The 23,917-nt window shown below is 41.0% G+C and overlaps 3 protein-coding genes across 25 annotated transcripts in view; 2 read left to right on the top strand and 1 right to left on the bottom strand.

The window, feature by feature from the left end:
- Nucleotides 1-796: 796 nt before the first annotated feature.
- On the bottom strand, nt 797-4,725 carry si:ch211-110p13.9 (uncharacterized). Of its 3 annotated transcripts, XM_090190700.1 has the most exons (5): nt 4,540-4,725; nt 2,852-2,941; nt 2,621-2,750; nt 2,401-2,534; nt 797-2,269 (listed from the first exon to the last, which is right to left on the bottom strand). In XM_090190700.1, the coding sequence occupies exons 3-5, from the start codon at nt 2,742-2,744 to the stop codon at nt 1,391-1,393; spliced, it is 1,137 nt and encodes a 378-aa protein (XP_090046826.1). In that variant the 5' UTR covers nt 2,745-2,750; nt 2,852-2,941; nt 4,540-4,725; the 3' UTR covers nt 797-1,390. The 3 variants fall into 3 exon arrangements, with proteins under 3 accessions (XP_090046826.1, XP_090046827.1, XP_021477266.3); XM_090190701.1 differs by lacking the exon at nt 2,852-2,941 and having other exon boundaries at nt 4,540-4,722; XM_021621591.3 differs by lacking the exon at nt 4,540-4,725 and having other exon boundaries at nt 2,852-3,089.
- On the top strand, nt 3,146-16,848 carry LOC110536062 (zinc finger CCHC domain-containing protein 8). The gene is made up of 14 exons (XM_090190699.1): nt 3,146-3,309; nt 5,300-5,341; nt 5,419-5,493; nt 5,597-5,702; nt 5,793-5,870; nt 5,959-6,062; nt 6,346-6,411; nt 6,507-6,567; nt 6,698-6,831; nt 6,984-7,126; nt 7,263-7,375; nt 7,490-7,576; nt 7,664-7,769; nt 7,990-16,848. The coding sequence occupies exons 1-14, from the start codon at nt 3,146-3,148 to the stop codon at nt 8,898-8,900; spliced, it is 2,190 nt and encodes a 729-aa protein (XP_090046825.1). The 3' UTR covers nt 8,901-16,848.
- An 861-nt stretch (nt 16,849-17,709) lies between these two features.
- Nucleotides 17,710-23,917, top strand: part of clip1a (CAP-GLY domain containing linker protein 1a) — a 57,153-nt gene continuing 50,945 nt past the window's right edge. For 10 of the 21 annotated variants that reach the window (XM_090190694.1, XM_090190693.1, XM_036935913.2 and 7 more), the window contains exon 1: nt 17,722-17,877. The gene's annotated coding sequence lies outside the window, so the exon portion shown is untranslated. Of the gene's footprint in view, nt 17,878-23,917 lie in introns of all 21 variants that reach the window. The other 11 variants (XM_090190697.1, XM_090190696.1, XM_090190695.1 and 8 more) reach the window with 4 other exon arrangements.

Below are 23,917 nucleotides of genomic sequence, written 5' to 3'. Positions count from 1 at the left end.
AACTTTTTGACCTGAATGCCAAACGTCACGTCTGGAGAACACCGTAGGGATGGTGCCAGGTTAAGAAAGGTGGTGGCAGCATCATGCTGTGGGAATGTTTTTCAGCAGCAGGGACTGAGGTACAAGTCAGGATCGAGGGAAAAATGAACGGAGCAAAGTACAGAGAGATCCTTGATGAAAACCTGCTCTGGAGCGCACAGGACCTCAGACTAGGACGAGGGTTCACCTTCCAACAGGACAATGACCCTAAGCACACAGCCAAGACAACAGAGGAGTGGTTTGGGTCAAGTCTCAATGTCCTCGAGTGGCCCAGCCAGAGCCCGGACTTGAACCCAATCTAACATCTCTGGAGAGACCTGAAAATAGCTGTGCAGCGACGCTCCCCATCCAACCTGGCAGAGCTTGAGAGGATCTGCAGAGAAGAATGGGAGAAACTCCCAAAATACGGGTGTGCCAAGCTTGTAGCATCATACCCAAGAAGACGAGGCTGTAATCGCTTCCAAAGGTGCTTCAACAAAGTACTGAGTAAAGCGTCTGATTACATATGTAAACGTGAGGTTTTTCTTTACAAAAATGTGTAAAAACCTGTTTTTACTTTGTCAATTTTAGAATAAGGCTCTATCGTAACAAAATGTGGAAAAAGTCAAGGGGTCTGAATACTTTCCGAATGCACTGTATATGTCAACAATTCTTCCTCCGAAGGACTATTCTATGGACTACATTTTGTGAAAATCCCACAAATCATGGACATTTTTTTTGTCTGGTTAAATTGCTTGAATAAAACTTGTTCCAGGAATCATCAATAAGAGTTTATTGAAGCAATTGCAGGGAAAATTACCAGTGTAAAGTACTATTCAATTCAAGCATTTACATAGCATTAGACTAACAAAACCAGTTTGCCCCAACAGTGCAACCCTGGCGCTGTACTTTCAGCGCCATGAAGGGTGCTCCAATTGCTTAAAATGACATCTCATAAAGATCTATTACCTATGCCTAATAGTCATACTCATTATTATTACAAATAGAAGATCACTTCTTACAATGGTGCTCATTTAGAAATGTTAGATCAAAGCTGAATCAATGTCTTGCAAGATCACATTGATAATTTGCATTTTACATAACAGAATTGACTATAATACATACCATAGCATAGTAGGCCTATAACATTACTTTTACACCAAAAACAACACCTCATTTCTAATGAGATTTTACATTAAATTCCTCTTAAAGTAATTGCATGGAAAAGATCATGTGTAACAAATTAGGAACTAGAATAGTAATAATAGAAATTCAACATGATCTCTATGGTAACAATGTTCGAGTGGAAAAAAATAGCTAATTATCAATTAAATCAATGTTTTAATTTTAAAAGTAACTCATTTACTTTTACTCAAGTAATTTTTACTTGAGTATTTTTTTTTACAACAGTAGTTTTACTTTCTTCGGTACTTAACTCTTTTGAGTTGGCTAAATCTAAATTCACCTTAAGACTTGAGTAAAGCACATGTGCAACACCAGTGATGAGGTTGTGGTTGGCAAACTCCAGGATTAGGAGCAGGATGGGGTACTCACTCTGTCTCTTCCACAGGGTTGAGTCATCACTCAGACCCATCCAGTGGAGCAGCAGTGTTCGCATGGCCTCTGGAAAAAGCTCTGAGGCCAGTTCCTCTGCAGGTGGCAGATCTGTGATTCGCTCTATGTGTCGCACCTTGAAGCCCTCTACCTGCTGGCTGATACTACTGTTGGCTCCATGGAACTGCTGGCCAAGCCAGCAGCCTATAGAGTGAAGCAGGTGGCTGGAGTACACAGAGCCCCACTTCCGAGCCTCTAGCAGAGCTAGTACAATGTCCGCCACATCCCTCTCCTCCAGGGGCCTGCTCACACAGCGCTCAATGCTCTCCAACAGAAGCAGTATGGTCTCCTGCTGGTCGGTCCCCAGCTGTTTCTCAGAGCTCAGCTTTTCCTCCAAGCCCTGCAGTTTTTGACTTAAGATGGAGGGACATAGATGGACTGGCTGTGCTGGCATACTCTCATTTGGCAGAAAGCAGTAATCGTGGTCTGCTGAAGTGTCACCTGAAGGGCCTGTGTCTGCCTCTGGGATTTCCACAGATTGAGATGGGTAACCTTGGGGATTCCGGGACATTAGTTTGAGCTTTAGGTCTTGGTCATACATCTCCACAACGATCTGGGGTGGTGGAGGATCCAGCTGGACACTCAGGTTGTAGTTCATCTTTAGTGGGATGTCATTTAGGCGGGACTTCCATACCTCCTACAGTATGAGTGACCATTAAGTATCAGTACATTACATTGTTGGCCTACTTCAAGCATTCATCAGGTGAAATTGTAGGTTGTAGCCTCTATGGGTGGATTTGTTATATAACCAGGAGTCTGAAATATTACCTGAAAGTTCTCCAACACAGAGAGCTGCTCTTGTTTACTATACATTTCAAAGGCCACTCGAAAAACACCTTGGATGCTGTAGAACCACATGCAATTGTTGGCAGTGGGTACCCTCAGTCCATGGAATCTAAAAGCTGTGAATTGCAAACAAACAAGATATGATATCCATAAACCATGCAACTTGCTTTATGGTGTTCTGTATCTGGGAATAAAAACTTACCTGAGGAGAAATGTAGTTTAGTTGCCAATCCTTTCTTTGCAAACTTTGCATGATATCTGGGATGGTTCTCTGTGCGGATATCAGTGTTTGAGAAGAGATCAGCCCCTAAAAAGAGAGGAACCATTGATCCCTAAAGAAGAGCAAAAAGAAGAAGTCCACATTTTAAAATGTACTGAGAGACAGCTAATGCAGGCTATTCGCTAACGTTAGCTATGCAGCTATGTAACTCACCTCGATAGGACAGCTCGTCACTTTGAAAGAGCTTCTATTTGACAAGTATATGAAGCGAACTTTCAGCTTGCCACCATCCCAACGCGGTAACTGGATAGTTGTGAATGTTGACATTATAAACCAGAAAGTTAGTTACAGCAATTGAACAACTTTATTGTAATATTCCGCAGGTCCTCTCATGCTTTGATGTTGATGACGACAAGAGAAATGCTGGTGAAAGGAAACATCCTGAACATGTGACATAAAACAACCAATCAACGCTCTTGCGGGAGTACGTTAAGCAACAGAGCGAAGATGGCCGAGGTAGATTTTGGTGACAGTGAACTCTTTGAGCAATTGGGAGAGAGTATGCCTACTGCAACTCACATTCGGTTTACGGAGGATGGAGAAGAAGGCTCTGGGCTCAAGGGAAGATTGGGGGAGTGTGAGGAAACAATACGGAGTTTGATAGAAGAGAATATCCTTGTGTGTGAGAAGCTAGCAGGTGTTCGCTAGCTAGGCACGGTCATAGGTTCTAAATTAGATTGAGTACAGCTAGACCAGTAGTGACTTTCGTAGCAGGTTAGAATGTACGCAACAGGCTAGGATAATTAACGTGGCAGGTTAGGAAAAAGCTAATGCCGTGTTCAAGACAACTGGGAACTCGTGGGGGGGGGGGGGGAGAGTGCCAACTGTGAAATCTTTTTGAACCGTCATCAACTCAGGATGTCAAGTCGGGAACTTGGGCGTCTTTCTATAGCAGCGTTACACAAACTCGGTCTTGGGGTCCCCCCCTGGGTGTACATTTAGGTTTTTGCTCTAGCACTACACAGCTGATTCCAATAACCAACTCATCATGCATTGATTATTTTAAAGATGTACTATACAGAAATCGCTCCACCATTTCCTGGTAGCACAAATTCTAATAGTTGCTTGTTTAGTCAAACAAATTACAAGTACAGTGTAGAGAATCATTGTACTAAAGCGCTATGAAATATATTAACCATCATCCAAAATATTGTATTTTCAGCTGTTTGAAGCTATTGTACAAAAGCAAGACGCAAAAACTAAACTTAAGACCGGGAAGCATAGAAGTAGTTAACATAAGCAGATCTACCGCGTCTTAGACTTGCGTTCAATATGAATGACAGAGCTTTAACACATTTCTATTTGAATTTGGTCAGGTTGCCCAAAAAGTTTGATATTGCTGTGTAGTGTTAGGGCAAAAAACAAATCCTGTTCTAGAGCTTCAACTGACGTCATGATTTGACAGCGTTTTTCCTGAGTTCCAATTTGTCTTGAAAGCACCATTAGGAGGATTGGCTAAAGTTTTCTCCTAAATAGAGCCCCACAGTGGCGGTGTCATAATACCCATAAAACCTAGCGGTTAAACAGGGAAATTGTTCCAATCTTTTTTCCCATCAGGGATTTAGAAACACTGAAGGTCTGTTTTTCGTGTAGGCTTACCCTGGCATAACATTTTGATGTCCAAAACGTATTTATATGGTTAAGGTGACATCAATATTAATCTCTATTTACTCTGATTCAAAAATGCTAATTAACATCAAAGTAGATATTATGCAAGACTACAAATCCCTGCATGTAACCTCTAGCTGACACCTTTGCTGAAATATCGTATCAATTTAAAGCTTGCACAAGCCAGTTCACAGAATTGCCAATTTATTCATAGTTAATCCAGAGATTCCTACCTTAGCCTTGATTCGGCAGTCTCGTCCAGATCATCATGTCATTTGTAGTTCTTCATGATAGCTACATTAGCAGCTGATTATCATTTCATTTTTGTGGGGTGAATATATTGATAAAAGTCACCTTGTCCAAGAGAGATTTACACAGTTATCAAAACGTCATGCCAGGGTAAGCCTACACAACACAATGGTAGAAAAACGATTGGAACCATTTCCTTGTTTGACTGCTAGGTTTTATGGGTATTATGACTCATACTTTGGTACTCTTGCTACGAAAAGTAATTTCTGGTAGTAGCTGTACTCCAAGTCACAACCACCATCAGGTCTGGCCTAACGTTAGCTAGCGACCTAGTTAGCAAAAGAGAAAATGTATTGTATGTCTTTGGTTGGACGTGCCCCTTGAGAGCATTTTAGATCACTACCTTGCATACTTTTGGTCATTGCAGTTAAATACTATACTAGCTAGAACCCATGCAAAAAGTAATGTTTTCTGTCCTGTCATCTGCGAAGCTGTAGTAACTCCCAAGTCTGGTGGAGTGAATGGTTGCAGAAAAATGTTAGATTTGGTCACACTCTTCAAAGAAGCACTGCAGATTCTATGTACATAGCTAGAAGTAGTCACTTTACATTCATCCAATGATAAATAGCTTGGTAGGACTGAACCTTTTCCAAACAAACTAATGTTAGCAGACTGACTTGTTTGATGTCTAGCTATGTTGTTTTGATATGAAGTACCTTTTCTTTCCTTAACCTATTGTCCACACCAAGAGTTGAAGAGAAAATTGAAAGTGTTGACAAGGCCAAGGTAAGTTATTGATGCACAACTCACTAGAGTAGATACATTTCCACAGTAATGTCCTCATTCAAATGTTTTTCTTCCAGTGGCATTAATGTTGAAAACATCAAGATTGATGGTCCTCTTCTACACATCCTTTTTGCAAACAATAACATCTCAAAGTAGGTCTTTTTTGGGCTTTAGAAACATAATTGGAGAAATGTACTTACTTGATTATATGATCTTTGGGTATTAACATGTGAACTGTTGATCTTCTTTTCCCAGGCAATGCCGTCAAGAAATTGAAGACTGCCTCTGTAGTATTGTTCAGAAACAGCAGCAGCAGGGAGAAGTTGAAAAAGGAAATCCCTACGGAAATGTCAACCCTCAGGTGCATTTCCAGATTTCCTCCTCAAGCTTCAAGAAGGAACAGTTAATTACAATTAAAATATTTTACATCTCTGTTTTCTTCCCCATGCAGTCTTCAAGTTTTATTATGGAAGAAGATCAGAAGACCAAGACCTCCTGTGGAATCAAAAAGATTAAGGAGGCCTTCAGTGTGAGTTTTTTTGGGAATAGGGACAATCTAAGTGTCCAGACCATGCTTTGTTTGTCTGGATATAATATTTGTCTCTCTCTTTTCACAGATGGTGGGAAGTGTCCTGTATTTCACCAGTTTCTGTCTGGACAAACTTGGACAGCCCCTGCTAAATGATAACCCCCAGCAGACAGAAGGATGGGAGGTTCCAAAGTATCCTCAACACTGCTTTCTCTTCCCCTTGTCCTTCACGCCCATCTTCAACAATGACACATTTCAGTGTAGAGTCAAGCTTTGATTGTTGGAGAAAATCAACTGGAGAGGATTCTCAGTTGCCACTCTTTGAACCTTGAACCATTATCTTCCTTGTCTTTCGTTGTGTGTATATCAATGTATGTTGGAGTCGTTATATGAAAAAAAAAAATAGAAGTGTGTTTTGTTACCCACTTTTAAACTACAGTTGCATCATTTATTGAGTTTCTGAATTGTTGCAAAGATATCAGCAGATCTTCAGCCAGGTCATTGCCTTAGATGGACAAGAAGTACAGATGAAGGAGAAAAGGTATAGCAGACATTCTTATGATTTAAAAAATAAAAATTATGCAAGAAATATCTGTAAATGATAATATCTTACTGTGCTGTTTGTGCCCACTGCAGAGCTAAGCCTTGTTGTTTCAACTGTGGGTTGGATGGTCATCAACTTCGAGACTGTCCTCAGGTAAGTCTTGAATAACTTTTGACTTTAATGTGCATCATGTAACAGGAAAGTTGCTCACTTTCTATGGCCAGACAGAAGAGCTTAAAATCAGGTTTGACGTGATCAGCTCTGTTCATGTTTGCTCCTTTAGCCAAAGGACATGGCCAGAATCAACAAGAAGCGGAAGGAGTTTTGTCACGGTAACCAGGGAAACCTGAGCAATCAGCGTTACCATGCTGATGAAGTGGAGGAGCGATTTGCCAAATACAAACCTGGATTCATAAGGCAAGGCAGATTGAAAATGTCTGATGGCCTTGACATAATAAGATACCAATTTGTTATCAGTTGTTGTTGCATGGTTAAAGTGAAGTTGTTGTAGAGCTTGGGTTTTTGATATCTTATATCTCTTACCCATTGGGGGTTGTGTTTTCTTACAGTGAGAAGCTGCTGTCTGCACTGGGAGTTGATATGAACACACTACCACCTCACATCTACCGCATGAGGCAGCTAGGCTACCCACCTGGCTGGCTTAAGGAGGCAGAGATGGAGAACTCCGGTCTCATGCTTTATGATGGGAAGGGTAAGATTTCACCCAGAAAGACCATAGCCACTTTACATAATAAGATAATACATCCTTGACTGGCCTTTCAGTTTTGGTTGATACACTGCTCTTTCATGATTCTCATTCATATTGCACTGCTGTGTTCACTATATAGTTTCAAGTGATGAAGAACCAACAGAGGACAATGGAACAAAAATCTCCTATGATGTTTCCAAGCTTGTAGATTTCCCAGGCTTCAATATATCTTCACCCCCTAGTGTGAAGGATGTAAGTCTCCTTGAAAGCAGTTTGATATCTGGCCATCATTAAGGTACAAGCACAGAGGTCTTGGCCACCACTTGTAAACCTTTGCACTGACATTTTTCCCCCCATGATTTTTAGGACTACAGGCTATATGGCTCTATTCCAATACAGCATAATCACATGAAGCAGAATTTTGCTGCTTATCTCTCTAACAATTTTCCAATGGTAAGTTAAAAATTATCCTATTTCACTTTTTAATCAATTGTTTGCCACTATGTGTGCACACTATAAACTAATATATTTTGCCAATAGCCTGGTGACAACTGCAATAAAAGACCACATGAATCCTACTCAACTCCCCGGCAGACAAAGAAAAGGAGATCTGATGCCAGGAGTTCAGATATGGACTTTGATTCAGGTAGAGGTGTTATAATTCCAGATGTCTGAACACAAAGTGAAAACAATTACGCTATAGCGACCAGCAGATTAATATATTCTGCTTTACATAACTTTTCAATGTCATTATGACTGGTCGACCTGTCTGCAAAAACAGGAAAATACTTTTGCGTCGCTTATGTTGTATGTGTGCAATGGCTGTGCTCTGGCAGTGCATAACACTTGTCAGTGTCTGTTTCCAGACCAGGATACTACACCCCGCCGCCACCGGAGCTCAGACAACTTCCAGTTCCAGCCCCCGCTGCCCCCTGGCTCACCATCCTTTGGTTCACCCCCTCCCTTACCTCATGGTACTCCGCCAGCTACTCCCACACCACCTCCTCTTCCTAAGGGAACACCTCCCCCCACACCCACATATGGCTCAAGGGCCCTGCGGGGACGCACTGTGAGAGGGAGTGAGGAGTCTGCAGGCGGAGAGGAGGAAGAGCTGACACTGGAAGAGCTGGAGGAGCAGCAGAGGCTGATCTGGGCAGCATTGGAAAATGCTGACACAGCCACCAACAGTGACTCTGAGACACCAGCTGTTGGAACACCCCTCCCCAGCTCGCCCAGCATCTCCACACCTGCCCATGTTGACACTGAAACTGAAATGGAGGATGGTGAGACTGAAGATTATGAGGAAAAGGAGGGATCTATGGAGGCTGCCAGCCACAACAGTGATGAGCAGATCAGTGTTGAGACATCTTCTAGCAAATGTCAGGATTATGAGGAAGATGCTGAAGATAAAGGCACGGTGGTTGAAAACAAGGGCAGCTTACTGCAATCACCAGACGAAGAAGAGGGCCCTCAGAGCCCTGAAGCTGCCACAGATAGAGGCAATGTGCTTGCACAGAAGGTCAGATTGCTGCAAACGCCAGTGCACCAAGTGAGTCGTCAGTCGGATCCCTCAGGTCAAGATGCTATGGAGGGAGATCTGTCTGACTCTTTGGGGAATGTAATGGCTGTGCCTCACCGGAGTAGGTTTGCACAGGGCATTATTCCCTTTGAGGACACGCCAGAATTCACAGAAGTTGCTGAGGCCACCGGGACATACCTTCGAATCCGAGACTTGCTGAAAGGTTCCCCCCGAAATATGGCGAAAATCAAAAAGTGAGAAAAGACTGGTTTGAATTCAAATCCAGGGATTATTTTGCATAAACACTTTTTTTTTAGATTTTATTTTTTTAACAAGTCTGTAGATTTCATACACTTTCCTTTCTGTAAGTGTGCCACAGAAATTGGAGCAAAAGAGTTTGGTGACCTCATTCAAACATCCTTTTTAATGTTTTAATTTTTGTACTAGACAATGTCTTTTCTGTGTATGAGTTAGCTGGGGTTTAAAGATGCAAGGTTTTTCTTTCAGGAAACCCCATTGCTAGTTTAGGTAGTGTCTGTTTTGACATTCACATAATACTTTTTGTAGCAATGACAACATCCATATTGCTCTTTTTAGGTGTAAAGATTTTATAAAATGTTTTTCCTCTTTCTGTTTTTACCATCAATTGATATTTTTACAATTAGATAGTCTCATTGCAGTCTAGGTGCGCCTCCTTTTCTCATGGTTCAAGAAGCCTCCCATTGGCTACTCTTATCAAATAAGGACATTCATTTTGATGTTCTTTTAAAGTTAATTTGAAACTCGTTGATTTTTACAATTGTATCTTGACACAGGAAATGGGTCTCTGCATTCAGAATCTCACAGCAATATGGCTGTGCATAATCTCATGTTTATTATTTTTTTTTAATCTATTTTTTTTCTCCACAATTTCGTGGTGTTCAATTGGTAGTTAGTCTTGTCTCATCGCTGCAACTCCCGTATGGACTCGGGAGAGGCGAAGGCCAAGAGCTGTGCGTCCCCCGAAGCACAGCCAAGCCACACTGCTTCTTGACACAATGCTCACTTAACCCGGAAACCAGCCGCACCAATGTGTCGGAGGAAATGCCGTACACCTGGCGACCGTGTCAGCATACACTGCGCCCGCCCCACCACAGGAATCGCTAGTGCGGGATGGGACAAGGACATCCCTGCCGGCCAAACCCTCACTTAACGCAGACGACACTGGGCCAATTGTGCGCTGCCCCATGGGTCTCCCGGTTGCGGCCAGCTGCGACAGAGCCTGGACTCGAACCCAGAATCTCTAGATGTTGATTTATTTTTAAGTAACAACCATTGCTGTCAGCATCAAAGACATCTCTGCTCTAATTGCTACTACAGAATGGCACTAGATGGCAGCAACACTTAATTTGACCACTACAATACATTTGACTATTTGTATTTACTAAGGATCCCCATTCTTCCTGGGGTCCAGCAACATTAAGGCAGTTATATACAATTTAAAATATTGCATGACATAACACTTTTCACAATCCATTAAGTGTGTGCCCTCAGGCCACTAGTCTATCACATATCTACAATACCAAATCCATGTGTACTTGTGTGTTTGTTTTTCACAGTCCCCACTGTTCCATAATGTGTATTTTTATATATTTTTTTATCTGATTCTACTGCTTGCATCAGCTACCTGATGTGGAATAAAGTTCCATGTAGCCATGGCTCTATGTAGTACTGTGCGCCCCCCATAGTCTGTAATTGACTTTGGGATTGTGAAGAGACCCTTGGTGGCATGTCTTGTGGGGTATGCGTGGGTGTCTGTGCTGTGTGCTAGGCGTTTAAACAGACACCTTGGTGCATTCTTACAAAAACAAGTAGTGATGAAGTCTCCTCCACTTTGAGCCATCACAGATTTACATGCATAATATGAATGTTCGCCTCCTCTGTACTCAAGGGCCAATCGTGCTACCCTGTTCTGAGCCAATTGTAATTTTCTGAGGTCCCTCTTTCTGGAACCTGGCCACACGATTGAACAGTAGTCCAGGTGCGACAAAACCAGGGCCTGTAGTCCCTGCCTTGTTGATAGTGTTGTTAAAAGGCAGAGCAGTGCTTTATTATGGACAGACGTCTCCCCATCTTAGCTACTGTTGTATCAACATGTTTTGACCATGACACTTTACAATCCAGGGTTACTCCAAGCAGTTTAGTCACCTTAACTTGCCCAATTTCCACATTATTTATTGCAAGCTTTAGTTGAGGTTTATGGTTTAGTGAATGATTTGTTGCAAATACAATGCTTTTAGGTTTTATATTTAGGACTTACTTATTCCTTGCCACCCATTCTGAAACTAACTGCAGTGTTGCAGTGATTTCACTCGCTAAAGTAGCTGACGTGTATAGTGTTGAGTCACCCGCATACATCAATAAATCAAATGTATTTATAAAGCCCATTTTTACATCAGTAGACACAGAAACCCAGCCTAAAACCCCAAACAGCAAGCAATGCAGATGTAGAAGCAAAGCCTGTGGAATGTCATTAGTAAAGATTGAAAAAAAAAGTAAGGGGCCTAGACAGCTGCCCTGGGGAATTCCTGATTATACCTGGATTATGTTGGAGAGGCTTCAATTAAAGAACCCCCCCCTCTGTGTTATGTTAGACAGGTACAGTGCCTTGCAAAAGTATTAATCTCCCTTGGTGTTTTTCCTATTTTGTTGCATTACAACGTGTGATTTAAATAGATGTTTATTTGGATTTCATATAATGGACATACACAAAATAGTCCAAATTGGTGAAGTGAAATTTAAAAAATAACTTGTTTTGAGAAATTCTCAAAAAGAAAAGTGGTGCGTGCATACAGTGGGGAGAACAAGTATTTGATACACTGCCGATTTTTCAGGTTTTCATACTTACAAAGCATGTAGAGGTCTGTAATTTTTATCATAGGTACACTTCAACTGTGAGAGATGGAATCTAAAACAAAAATCCAGAAAATCACATTGTATGATTTTTAAGTACTTAATTAGCATTTTATTGCATGACATAAGTATTTGATACATCAGAAAAGCAGAACTTAATGAGACTAAAATTGAGCTTTTTGGCCATCAAGCACCCCAAGAACACCATCACCACACTGAAGCGCGGTGGGGGCATCACCATGCTGTGGGGATGTTTTTCATCTGCAGGGACTGGGAAACTGGTCAGAATTTAAAGGAATGATGGATGGCGCTAAATACAGGGAAATCTGCTGGAAATCTGTTTGTCTTCCAGAGATTTGAGACTGGGACAGAGGTTCACCTTCCAGCGGGACAATGAGCCTAAGCATACTGCTAAAGCAACACAGGTGGTTTAAGGGGAAACATTTAAATGTCTTAGAATGGCCTAGTCAAAGCCCAGACCTCAATCCAATTGAGAATCTTTGGTATGACTGAAAGATTGCTGTACATCAGCAGAACCCATCCAACTTGAAGAAGCTGGAGCAGTTTTGCCTTGAAGAATGGGCAAAAATCCCAGTGCCTAGATGTGCCAAGCTAATAGAGATATACCCCAAGTAATTTTACACACTTAAAAATATTTTCCATCTTCAAAGTGGTAGGCATGTTGTGTACATCAAATGATACAAACCGCCCAAAAATATATTTTAATTCCAGGTTGTAAGGCAACAAAATAGGAAAAATGCCAAGGAGGTGAATACTTTAGCAAGCCACTGTAACTCTTTATCCAAACGTTAATCATTCTATCAGACCCTTGTGGCATGTCATTTTTGATAGGAAAAACAAATTTCACCTCTTTCACACTCCTCTTTACAGATTTTTAAATTACAGTGCTTATCTTTCATAAGTTGATCAGTTATACTTGGATATGTAGTGTCAGTGTTTTGATGCTGACATGTCATGCTTAAGTTTGTTGATCTTGCCAAAGAAAAAAAACATTAAAGTAATTGGCAATATCAGAGGGTTTTGTGATGAATGAGCCATCTAATTCAATGAATGATGGAGCTGAGTTTGCCTTTTTGCCCTAAATGTAATTTAAGGCGCTCCAATGCTTTTTACTATCGTTCTTTTTATAATTTATCTTTGTTTGATAGTATGGTTTAAAAGTACACAGTAAGGCTTCGGTAAATTAATTTATCGTGTTTTTGTTATCAAATCTAAATATTTGTTCAAGATTATAAACCATTTGGAGGGCTGATGTTTCGGGTGGTGTCATGCTGCTGCTGGATGGAAATGGACTGTTGGTCTGAAGCGTTGTCTGTCCTATTTCGTGACTTTAATTAACTGCCCTGATCTAATACGTATGCTTTTCGAATACAGCCTCCTTTAAACTCCCTTTAATATAATGATTGATCTGTATAGTGTGTTTGGATGGTTTCCAATTTGCCGCCCAACTCCTAATCTCACCATTCAAATCATGTCAGTACCGTATTTGAATTTACCAACATTTGAATGGTAAAAATAATCAAGTTCCACAAAGCCGACACGGTTTCAAAATCTCCACCGGGACATACCTTCGAATCCGAGACTTGCTGAAAGGTTCCCCCCGAAATATGGCGAAAATCAAAAAGTGAGAAAAGACTGGTTTGAATTCAAATCCAGGGATTATTTTGCATAAACACTTTTTTTTTAGATTTTATTTTTTTAACAAGTCTGTAGATTTCATACACTTTCCTTTCTGTAAGTGTGCCACAGAAATTGGAGCAAAAGAGTTTGGTGACCTCATTCAAACATCCTTTTTAATGTTTTAATTTTTGTACTAGACAATGTCTTTTCTGTGTATGAGTTAGCTGGGGTTTAAAGATGCAAGGTTTTTCTTTCAGGAAACCCCATTGCTAGTTTAGGTAGTGTCTGTTTTGACATTCACATAATACTTTTTGTAGCAATGACAACATCCATATTGCTCTTTTTAGGTGTAAAGATTTTATAAAATGTTTTTCCTCTTTCTGTTTTTACCATCAATTGATATTTTTACAATTAGATAGTCTCATTGCAGTCTAGGTGCGCCTCCTTTTCTCATGGTTCAAGAAGCCTCCCATTGGCTACTCTTATCAAATAAGGACATTCATTTTGATGTTCTTTTAAAGTTAATTTGAAACTCGTTGATTTTTACAATTGTATCTTGACACAGGAAATGGGTCTCTGCATTCAGAATCTCACAGCAATATGGCTGTGCATAATCTCATGTTTATTATTTTTTTTTAATCTATTTTTTTTCTCCACAATTTCGTGGTGTTCAATTGGTAGTTAGTCTTGTCTCATCGCTGCAACTCCCGTATGGACTCGGGAGAGGCGAAGGCCAAGAGCTGTGCGTCCCCCGAAGCACAGCCAAGCCACACTGCTTCTTGACACAATGCTCACTTAACCCGGAAACCAGCCGCACCAATGTGTCGGAGGAAATGCCGTACACCTGGCGACCGTGTCAGCATACACTGCGCCCGCCCCACCACAGGAATCGCTAGTGCGGGATGGGACAAGGACATCCCTGCCGGCCAAACCCTCACTTAACGCAGACGACACTGGGCCAATTGTGCGCTGCCCCATGGGTCTCCCGGTTGCGGCCAGCTGCGACAGAGCCTGGACTCGAACCCAGAATCTCTAGATGTTGATTTATTTTTAAGTAACAACCATTGCTGTCAGCATCAAAGACATCTCTGCTCTAATTGCTACTACAGAATGGCACTAGATGGCAGCAACACTTAATTTGACCACTACAATACATTTGACTATTTGTATTTACTAAGGATCCCCATTCTTCCTGGGGTCCAGCAACATTAAGGCAGTTATATACAATTTAAAATATTGCATGACATAACACTTTTCACAATCCATTAAGTGTGTGCCCTCAGGCCACTAGTCTATCACATATCTACAATACCAAATCCATGTGTACTTGTGTGTTTGTTTTTCACAGTCCCCACTGTTCCATAATGTGTATTTTTATATATTTTTTTATCTGATTCTACTGCTTGCATCAGCTACCTGATGTGGAATAAAGTTCCATGTAGCCATGGCTCTATGTAGTACTGTGCGCCCCCCATAGTCTGTAATTGACTTTGGGATTGTGAAGAGACCCTTGGTGGCATGTCTTGTGGGGTATGCGTGGGTGTCTGTGCTGTGTGCTAGGCGTTTAAACAGACACCTTGGTGCATTCTTACAAAAACAAGTAGTGATGAAGTCTCCTCCACTTTGAGCCATCACAGATTTACATGCATAATATGAATGTTCGCCTCCTCTGTACTCAAGGGCCAATCGTGCTACCCTGTTCTGAGCCAATTGTAATTTTCTGAGGTCCCTCTTTCTGGAACCTGGCCACACGATTGAACAGTAGTCCAGGTGCGACAAAACCAGGGCCTGTAGTCCCTGCCTTGTTGATAGTGTTGTTAAAAGGCAGAGCAGTGCTTTATTATGGACAGACGTCTCCCCATCTTAGCTACTGTTGTATCAACATGTTTTGACCATGACACTTTACAATCCAGGGTTACTCCAAGCAGTTTAGTCACCTTAACTTGCCCAATTTCCACATTATTTATTGCAAGCTTTAGTTGAGGTTTATGGTTTAGTGAATGATTTGTTGCAAATACAATGCTTTTAGGTTTTATATTTAGGACTTACTTATTCCTTGCCACCCATTCTGAAACTAACTGCAGTGTTGCAGTGATTTCACTCGCTAAAGTAGCTGACGTGTATAGTGTTGAGTCACCCGCATACATCAATAAATCAAATGTATTTATAAAGCCCATTTTTACATCAGTAGACACAGAAACCCAGCCTAAAACCCCAAACAGCAAGCAATGCAGATGTAGAAGCAAAGCCTGTGGAATGTCATTAGTAAAGATTGAAAAAAAAAGTAAGGGGCCTAGACAGCTGCCCTGGGGAATTCCTGATTATACCTGGATTATGTTGGAGAGGCTTCAATTAAAGAACCCCCCCCTCTGTGTTATGTTAGACAGGTACAGTGCCTTGCAAAAGTATTAATCTCCCTTGGTGTTTTTCCTATTTTGTTGCATTACAACGTGTGATTTAAATAGATGTTTATTTGGATTTCATATAATGGACATACACAAAATAGTCCAAATTGGTGAAGTGAAATTTAAAAAATAACTTGTTTTGAGAAATTCTCAAAAAGAAAAGTGGTGCGTGCATACAGTGGGGAGAACAAGTATTTGATACACTGCCGATTTTTCAGGTTTTCATACTTACAAAGCATGTAGAGGTCTGTAATTTTTATCATAGGTACACTTCAACTGTGAGAGATGGAATCTAAAACAAAAATCCAGAAAATCACATTGTATGATTTTTAAGTACTTAATTAGCATTTTATTGCATGACATAAGTATTTGATACATCAGAAAAGCAGAACTTAATGAGACTAAAATTGAGCTTTTTGGCCATCAAGCACCCCAAGAACACCATCACCACACTGAAGCGCGGTGGGGGCATCACCATGCTGTGGGGATGTTTTTCATCTGCAGGGACTGGGAAACTGGTCAGAATTTAAAGGAATGATGGATGGCGCTAAATACAGGGAAATCTGCTGGAAATCTGTTTGTCTTCCAGAGATTTGAGACTGGGACAGAGGTTCACCTTCCAGCGGGACAATGAGCCTAAGCATACTGCTAAAGCAACACAGGTGGTTTAAGGGGAAACATTTAAATGTCTTAGAATGGCCTAGTCAAAGCCCAGACCTCAATCCAATTGAGAATCTTTGGTATGACTGAAAGATTGCTGTACATCAGCAGAACCCATCCAACTTGAAGAAGCTGGAGCAGTTTTGCCTTGAAGAATGGGCAAAAATCCCAGTGCCTAGATGTGCCAAGCTAATAGAGATATACCCCAAGTAATTTTACACACTTAAAAATATTTTCCATCTTCAAAGTGGTAGGCATGTTGTGTACATCAAATGATACAAACCGCCCAAAAATATATTTTAATTCCAGGTTGTAAGGCAACAAAATAGGAAAAATGCCAAGGAGGTGAATACTTTAGCAAGCCACTGTAACTCTTTATCCAAACGTTAATCATTCTATCAGACCCTTGTGGCATGTCATTTTTGATAGGAAAAACAAATTTCACCTCTTTCACACTCCTCTTTACAGATTTTTAAATTACAGTGCTTATCTTTCATAAGTTGATCAGTTATACTTGGATATGTAGTGTCAGTGTTTTGATGCTGACATGTCATGCTTAAGTTTGTTGATCTTGCCAAAGAAAAAAAACATTAAAGTAATTGGCAATATCAGAGGGTTTTGTGATGAATGAGCCATCTAATTCAATGAATGATGGAGCTGAGTTTGCCTTTTTGCCCTAAATGTAATTTAAGGCGCTCCAATGCTTTTTACTATCGTTCTTTTTATAATTTATCTTTGTTTGATAGTATGGTTTAAAAGTACACAGTAAGGCTTCGGTAAATTAATTTATCGTGTTTTTGTTATCAAATCTAAATATTTGTTCAAGATTATAAACCATTTGGAGGGCTGATGTTTCGGGTGGTGTCATGCTGCTGCTGGATGGAAATGGACTGTTGGTCTGAAGCGTTGTCTGTCCTATTTCGTGACTTTAATTAACTGCCCTGATCTAATACGTATGCTTTTCGAATACAGCCTCCTTTAAACTCCCTTTAATATAATGATTGATCTGTATAGTGTGTTTGGATGGTTTCCAATTTGCCGCCCAACTCCTAATCTCACCATTCAAATCATGTCAGTACCGTATTTGAATTTACCAACATTTGAATGGTAAAAATAATCAAGTTCCACAAAGCCGACACGGTTTCAAAATCTGTTTAGTTAACAGGTACAGGGAAAGGAACAACCGTACCCGGGTGGCAACATTTTGTCTGTATTGAAGCAATCTTTATTCTTAATCTTTTACAGAAATTGCATGCTGAAAGATACAAATCTGAGCAAATCGTTTCTAATTGAAAGTAATACAATTATCTTTATCCTGAATAAAAACTTTGACAGACATAATTCAAGTTTAGTAGATTTTCTTTTAGCAAATGCATTTTATGACCTTGTGCTAATATTATAATTGTGGTAGTTTATTTTTTAATTTTGGTTTTAGACGAGTTTAGTTATTTTTCCTCCCTGTATTCTATAGGGGCGAGACCATTTTACGTCATTGCTTCGCTCAATCAGCACCTCGTGAACGCGAGTCCGTCGGAACACAAGGCTTCGGTTGGGGAGACAACTCGAAAGAGGGTTGTGCTTGTTTGGGATTGTTTCTAGCTGTTCGTCAAAGAACAATTCATACGGGAGTGCTACAGGTAAGAAGGATTGGTTGAAGAGGCTTGAACCCGGCTATCTCACGTTTGCTTTATAGGTAGCCCTGCGGGCCCTCAGTCAAGGCAGGGACCCCATAACCCACGGAGAAACAGTTACTAAGCGCCAATTTAGCTCATGTAACGCTAGCTAGCTGCTAGTGTATACCGCGTTTAGCCAGCCATAACCTGTCTGGGCCTTAAGTCTAGATACTGATCTCACATTTTTATCATGGTTTGACTTGGAGATTATATTTTAAATAAAAGATCACAAGCGATCCTAACCGCTAGTTTTCAAGACATGTCATTCAGGGGCGACATTGTGGTACGAGTCGACGTTCGGACCTGTGGAATTCCCTCGACGTTAGCTAGCTTTCCTATACGAGCAACAAGACTTTGTCAGTGTGCTATGTTTCTGTGGTCTAGGAAAGCTCAAATATTAAAAACCATATGGCTACTGGCTAGCTAAGTCCGCCAAATCCACCAGTTAGTGTTTTAACACATTTGGATTGTTTGAACTAGACATGAGTTTGTTAACCCAATCGAGTTTTCTTTAAGTTAGTTTTATACAGTAGCTCCATTCGCAGCTACTGTCACGATATCCAGATGTGCCGTGCCACCTCATCGACCACACTGTAAACATCAATGGAATGCAATGCGTCAGTAGGAATCTCCCAGGGAACCTTTCGACTGGTCAATCATAAATATGTGCACCTTTGCCTGTCCCATGAAGAACACGGCAAACTCAACTATGTCTGTCGCTAACTTCAAGAAAATTATATTTAGTAATTGGTTCTGCTAGCTACCTTTCATAAGTGGTTGTCTCTTGCCAAATATCCTAACATGGTAGTGACTGAATTCACTTTATAGTTTGTACCTAAACTCAGGTCAAGGTAATCTATTCTGTGATTTAGCTATGTGTAAACTGTGACCTGGAGTTGGTTTCAGTGCGTTTGACACTGCTCATGCTCAATAGAAATGATTCAGTAGTGATTAAACAATAAACCTGTTGGGATAACATTTGATCATGAACAATCAGCATAATTTTTGGCCTCGTATAATTGATACATTTCAGCAAAACATAACTTCGGGCTTGGGTGTCTGCACCCTTTTTATGCACAGATCAAACTCCACTAACAAGAAGTTTTGCTTCTCCCTCTAAAGGAAGCAGGGGCACCAAGGATGATTTAACCTACCATTGTCCTGTGCCAGGCCCTGCTCTGATGGCTCATTTGAATTGCTAGAGTAAGATGTGTAACAGAAAAAGTGGGCAAATAAGACATTATTATTGAATGATATCAAGGACATTGCGTCTGGTGTTCGACAACCATCTCCACTGATTTACAGCAAACCCATACCATCAAACACAACAAACCACTACACAAGCTTCCAGACACTACAAACAGTTAGCCTATAGTTAATCTTTTGATGATGAATCTCAATTGAGGCTATCCTAAACTGAGTTGTGTGGCTGTTAATGTGTTGATGTGTATGAAGTTTCCGTTAGCAAATTGTCCATTCTCTGAAGGTCAGTTGTCTCTTCTATACCTGCTCTCTCTCTCAAAAATACAAGTATTTGTTAGGGCAAGTAGGCTAGACAACAAAGCTTGTGTTTTAATGTCTTAAAGTTTAGGCTATTTTCCCCTTGCTAAGTTTTTCAAGTAAATTCAGTGTTGGAGATGAAATGAAACTGTAATGATTATTTCACAAATCTTTGTCAACCAAGCAATTAAACTTTGACGTTTTGGGGGGCATTAGGCATAACTCAACTCAAGCTCTAGGAGACAAGTGCTGAACAAGGCTGCTTGTGTTCGTGTTGGACAATCAGATGCTATGAGTGGGGAGGTATTGGAAGTGGAAAGACCCTGGCTTTTTGTTGCACTGCCTGCTACTAGTGCTAGGGGGACTATATAATGACCCCAGCAGATGTTTTCTCCAAAGAGAAGAGCTGGAACATGTCTTTAGTGCACTTAATATGTGAGGGGGCAGCGGGAGTGTTTGTTTTGAATGTGTGATGTGATCACACTTTCTGCAGATGTAGTGTACAAATACTGGTAAGTGATGAGGGAGACTTGAGTGCTGCCAAACAGGGGCATATAAGACCTTTATGATTAGGAAAATTGCCAAGACAACCAGTGAGAGTGCAGAGGGCACACAGCTCAGCTCCTGTCATTTTTTGTGATTAAAGCCACTTGCCAGGGCAGGCTCTAAAAGAGATGTGGTACCAATACTTTTCTATAGGCTAAACCTGCCCACTGGTTGGTACACAAGTTGAGACGAGTAGAGTGATATTGAGGAGATGTCTTTTAGACCAAGAGCCTTGAGTCCCATGCTGGGAGGGCTGAGTGTCCCAGCATGTCCCTGAATCTCGTTTGCAGCATGCCATTGTTAACCACTCAGCATTTTTTCTGCACCTTGATTTCCCACAGCTTCATGTTTGTTAAATATTAGGGTTAGGGATGCACAATATATCGGGGAACATATCGGAATTGGACGATATTAGCTAAAAATGCCAAGATCGGTATCAAATTTGATTAGTCACATGCCCGACTACAACACCTTACAGTGAAATGCTTACTTAGGAGCCCATAACCAACAATACAGTTAAAAAAAATATATGGATAAGAATAAGAAATAAAAGTAAACAAGTAATTAAAGAGCAGCAGTAAAATAACAATAGCGAGATTAAATACAGGGGGGTACCTGTACAGTTGAGGTAATATGTGCATGAAGGTAGAGTTATTAAAGTGACTATGCATAGATTATAACAACAGAGTAGCAGCGGTGTAAAAGAGGGGGGCAATGCAAATAGTCTGGGTAGCCAGTTGATTAGGTGTTCAGGAGTCTTATGGCTTGGGAGTAGAAGCTGTTTAGAAGCCTCTTGGACCTAAACTTGGCGCTCTGGTACCGCTTCCCATGCGGTAGCAGAGAACAGTCTATGACTAGGGTGGCTGGAGTCTTTGACAATTTTTAGGGCCTTCCTCTGACACCGCCTGGTTTAGAGGTCCTGGATGGCAGGAAGCTTGGCCTACTGGGCCGTTCGCATTAGAGGTCGACCGATAAATCGGAATGGCCGATTTAATTAGGGCCGATTTCAAGTTTTCATAACAATCGGTAATCAATATTTTTGGGCGCCGATTTATTTTATATATTTTTATTTAACTAAGCAAGTCAGTTAAGAACACATTCTTATTTTCAATGACGGCCTAGGAACAGTGGGTTAACTGCCTTGTTCAGAGGCAGAACGACAGATTTTCACCTTGTCAGCTCGGGGGATCCAATCTTACGTAATTATGACATAACATTGAAGGTTGTGCAATGTAACAAGATTATTTAGATAAAATACCGAACGGTTCCGCATTTCACTGAAATAATATATGTTTTGTTTTCGAAATTATAGTTTCTGGATTCGACCATATTAATGACCAAAGGCTCTTATTTCTGTGTGTTATGTTATAATTAAGTCTATATGATTTGATACAGCAGTCTGACTGAGCGATGGTAGGCAGCAGCAGGCTCGTAAGCATTCATTCAATCAGCCCTTTCGTGTGTTTTGCCAGCAGCTCTTCGCAAGCACAGCGCTGTTTATGACTTCAAGCCTATCAGCCTAATGGCTGGTGTAACCGATGTGAAATGGCTAGCTAGTTAGCGGGGTGTGCGCTAATAGCGTTTCAAATGTCACTCGCTCTGAGACTTGGAGTAGTCCCCTTTGCTCTGCATGGGTAAAGCTGCTTTGAGTGTGGCTGTTGTCGATGTGTTCCTGGTTCAAGCCCAGGTAGGGGCGAGGAGAGGGACGGAAGCTATACTGTTACACTGGCAATACTATAGTGCCTATAAGAACATCCAATAGTCAAAGGTATATGAAATACAGATAAATAGTCCTATAAATACGATATTAACTACAACCTAAAACCTCTTACCTTGGAATATTGAAGTCTCATGTTAAAAGGAACCACCAACTTTCATATGTTCTCATGATGTTCTGAGCAAGGAACTCAAACGTTAGCTTTTTTTTACATGGCACATATTGCACTTTTACTTCTCCAGCACTTTGTTTTTGCATTATTTAAACCAAATTGAACATGTTTCATTATTTATTTGAGGCTAAATAGATTTTTATTGATGTATTATATTAAGTAAAAATAAGTGTTCATTCAGTATTGTTGTAATTGTCATTATTACAAGTAAATAAATACAAATCAGCTGATTAATCGGTTCCGGCTTTTTTTGGTCCTCCAATCGGTATCGGCGTTGAAAAATCATAATCGGTCGACCTCTAGTTCGCACTACCCTCTAGTGCCTTGCGGTCGGAGGCCGATCATTTGCCATACCAGGCAGTGATGCAACTAGTCAGGATGCTCTCGATGGTGCAGCTGTAGAACCTTTTGAGAATCTGAGGACCCATACCAAATCTTTTCAGTCTCCTGAGAGGGAATATATTTTGTTGTGCCCTCTTCACAACTGTCTTGGTGTGCTTGGACCATGATAGTTTGTTGGTGATGTGGACACCAAGGAACTTGAAGCTCTCAACCAATAGAGATTGCATCATCTGTGGATCTGTTGGGGATGTATGCAAATTGGAGTGAGTCTAGGGAATTCTGGGGTATTGGTGATGATGTGAGCCATGACCAGCCTTTCAAAGCACTTCATGGCTATAGACGTGAGTGCAACGGGTCGGTAGTCATTTTGGCAGGTGTTAAGGGTTGCGTCAATCGAATCTGGTATCAGGATAAATATGACATTGAGTCACCGATTTGTATATTATGTACTTTTTATTAGCTAAGCAATAAGTGGTAAATGCAATTTTCGTATATATACGGGTTCGCTGTAACACCACGCAAGGGTAAAACAGAGAACTAGCCAACACACTAACAGTATCTTCTTTAATACTCTGACAGAAGTAGTTCCTGCTTCCGAGCCAGCCTGTCACAAAGTAGAGACTGGGCGTGGTTTAAACTCACCCAGCCTATCGTTGATTGTTGGCGTACGAGCTGGTCCCAGCCCCCTAGGCGCTTCAGCGGTCAGTCGTTGTAGTTGTGTAGAATATCTATGCGCTCATACTCTCAATACAGATATCACACACCTGGCTCCTGTTATCTAACAAAAGACTGTACAGTTCCTGTTTTTATGTTATTCTATATTTTTCCATCAAGAAAGGCCCATGGCCCTGAAACTGTTGACAATGACTCAAGTCAGCTATGTTGCATAACACATACACCCACACAAGCCAACAGCAGATAATATTCAATCACATATGATAACAGGCTATAGTGCATAACACAGAACCTCACACAGGTTACCTTAGTGTTTTTGGGCACAGGCACCATGGTGGTCTGCCTGAAACATGTTGGTATTACAGACTCGGACAGGGAGAGGTTGAAAATGTCATTGAGTACACTTGCCAGTTGGTCAGCGCATGCTTGCAGTACATGTCCTGGTAATCTGTCTGGACCTGCGGCCTTGTGAACGTTGACCTGTTTAAAGGTCTTACTCACATCGGCTGTGGAGAGCATGATCAGTCTTCAGGCTCGATGTCTAGTTTAACGCCGATGTGCAACACCGATGTCAAAGCTGACGTGCATACCTATATAATGTAGGTCGTTGACATAATGACGCCATGTAAAACTTTGCGCTACACGTGCAACACAGCATTTCTAACCAAGCCCACAATGTCTGCTGTGTGGCTCAAGCAGTCAACAAGTTGAGTAGTCATTTGAAAGAGTAAGAATTTCAGCGAGACAACTCAAAGGCGAAATCCATTCATGTCAACATAATGGAATTCATTGCCCTTGACAATCAACCTTTCTCTGTTGTGGGTGATGTTGGCTTTTGCTGACTGGTCGAGCACCGGTACACATGTTGCCCTATCGGAGTTGCACAGTAATAGCGTCACTGCTATTAGCTTCACGACATAATATGGAATGCAGTTTGGGTCTTTGCGTGTCAAAAAAGACACACGTCAAATAACACAATTTGGCGTGTTAAATAAGCTCTTAATTTGACATGTCAAATAATAGTTATTATAGAATGTTGTGTGTTCTGAATT

Source organism: Oncorhynchus mykiss, chromosome 11 (genome assembly GCF_057628025.1).
Source record: "Oncorhynchus mykiss isolate SJ-2025 chromosome 11, ASM5762802v1, whole genome shotgun sequence".
In the NCBI taxonomy this organism is placed as follows: Eukaryota; Metazoa; Chordata; class Actinopteri; order Salmoniformes; family Salmonidae; genus Oncorhynchus; species Oncorhynchus mykiss.
This window is presented reverse-complemented; position numbering and strand designations above follow the sequence as displayed.

Bases quoted from the DNA above. Each gene is read 5' to 3' on its own strand.
- si:ch211-110p13.9 (XM_021621591.3), bottom strand. From the start codon at position 2,965: ATGTCAACATTCACAACTATCCAGTTACCGCGTTGGGATGGTGGCAAG. The intron at 2,751-2,851 runs GTGAGTTACATA...GCTCTTCTTTAG, and splicing joins TGACGAGCTGTCCTATCGAG to GGATCAATGGTTCCTCTCTT. The intron at 2,535-2,620 runs GTAAGTTTTTAT...TGCAATTCACAG, and splicing joins TAAACTACATTTCTCCTCAG to CTTTTAGATTCCATGGACTG.
- LOC110536062 (XM_090190699.1), top strand. From the start codon at position 3,146: ATGGCCGAGGTAGATTTTGGTGACAGTGAACTCTTTGAGCAATTGGGA. The intron at 5,494-5,596 runs GTAGGTCTTTTT...TTCTTTTCCCAG, and splicing joins GCAAACAATAACATCTCAAA to GCAATGCCGTCAAGAAATTG. The intron at 6,832-6,983 runs GCAAGGCAGATT...GTTTTCTTACAG, and splicing joins TACAAACCTGGATTCATAAG to TGAGAAGCTGCTGTCTGCAC.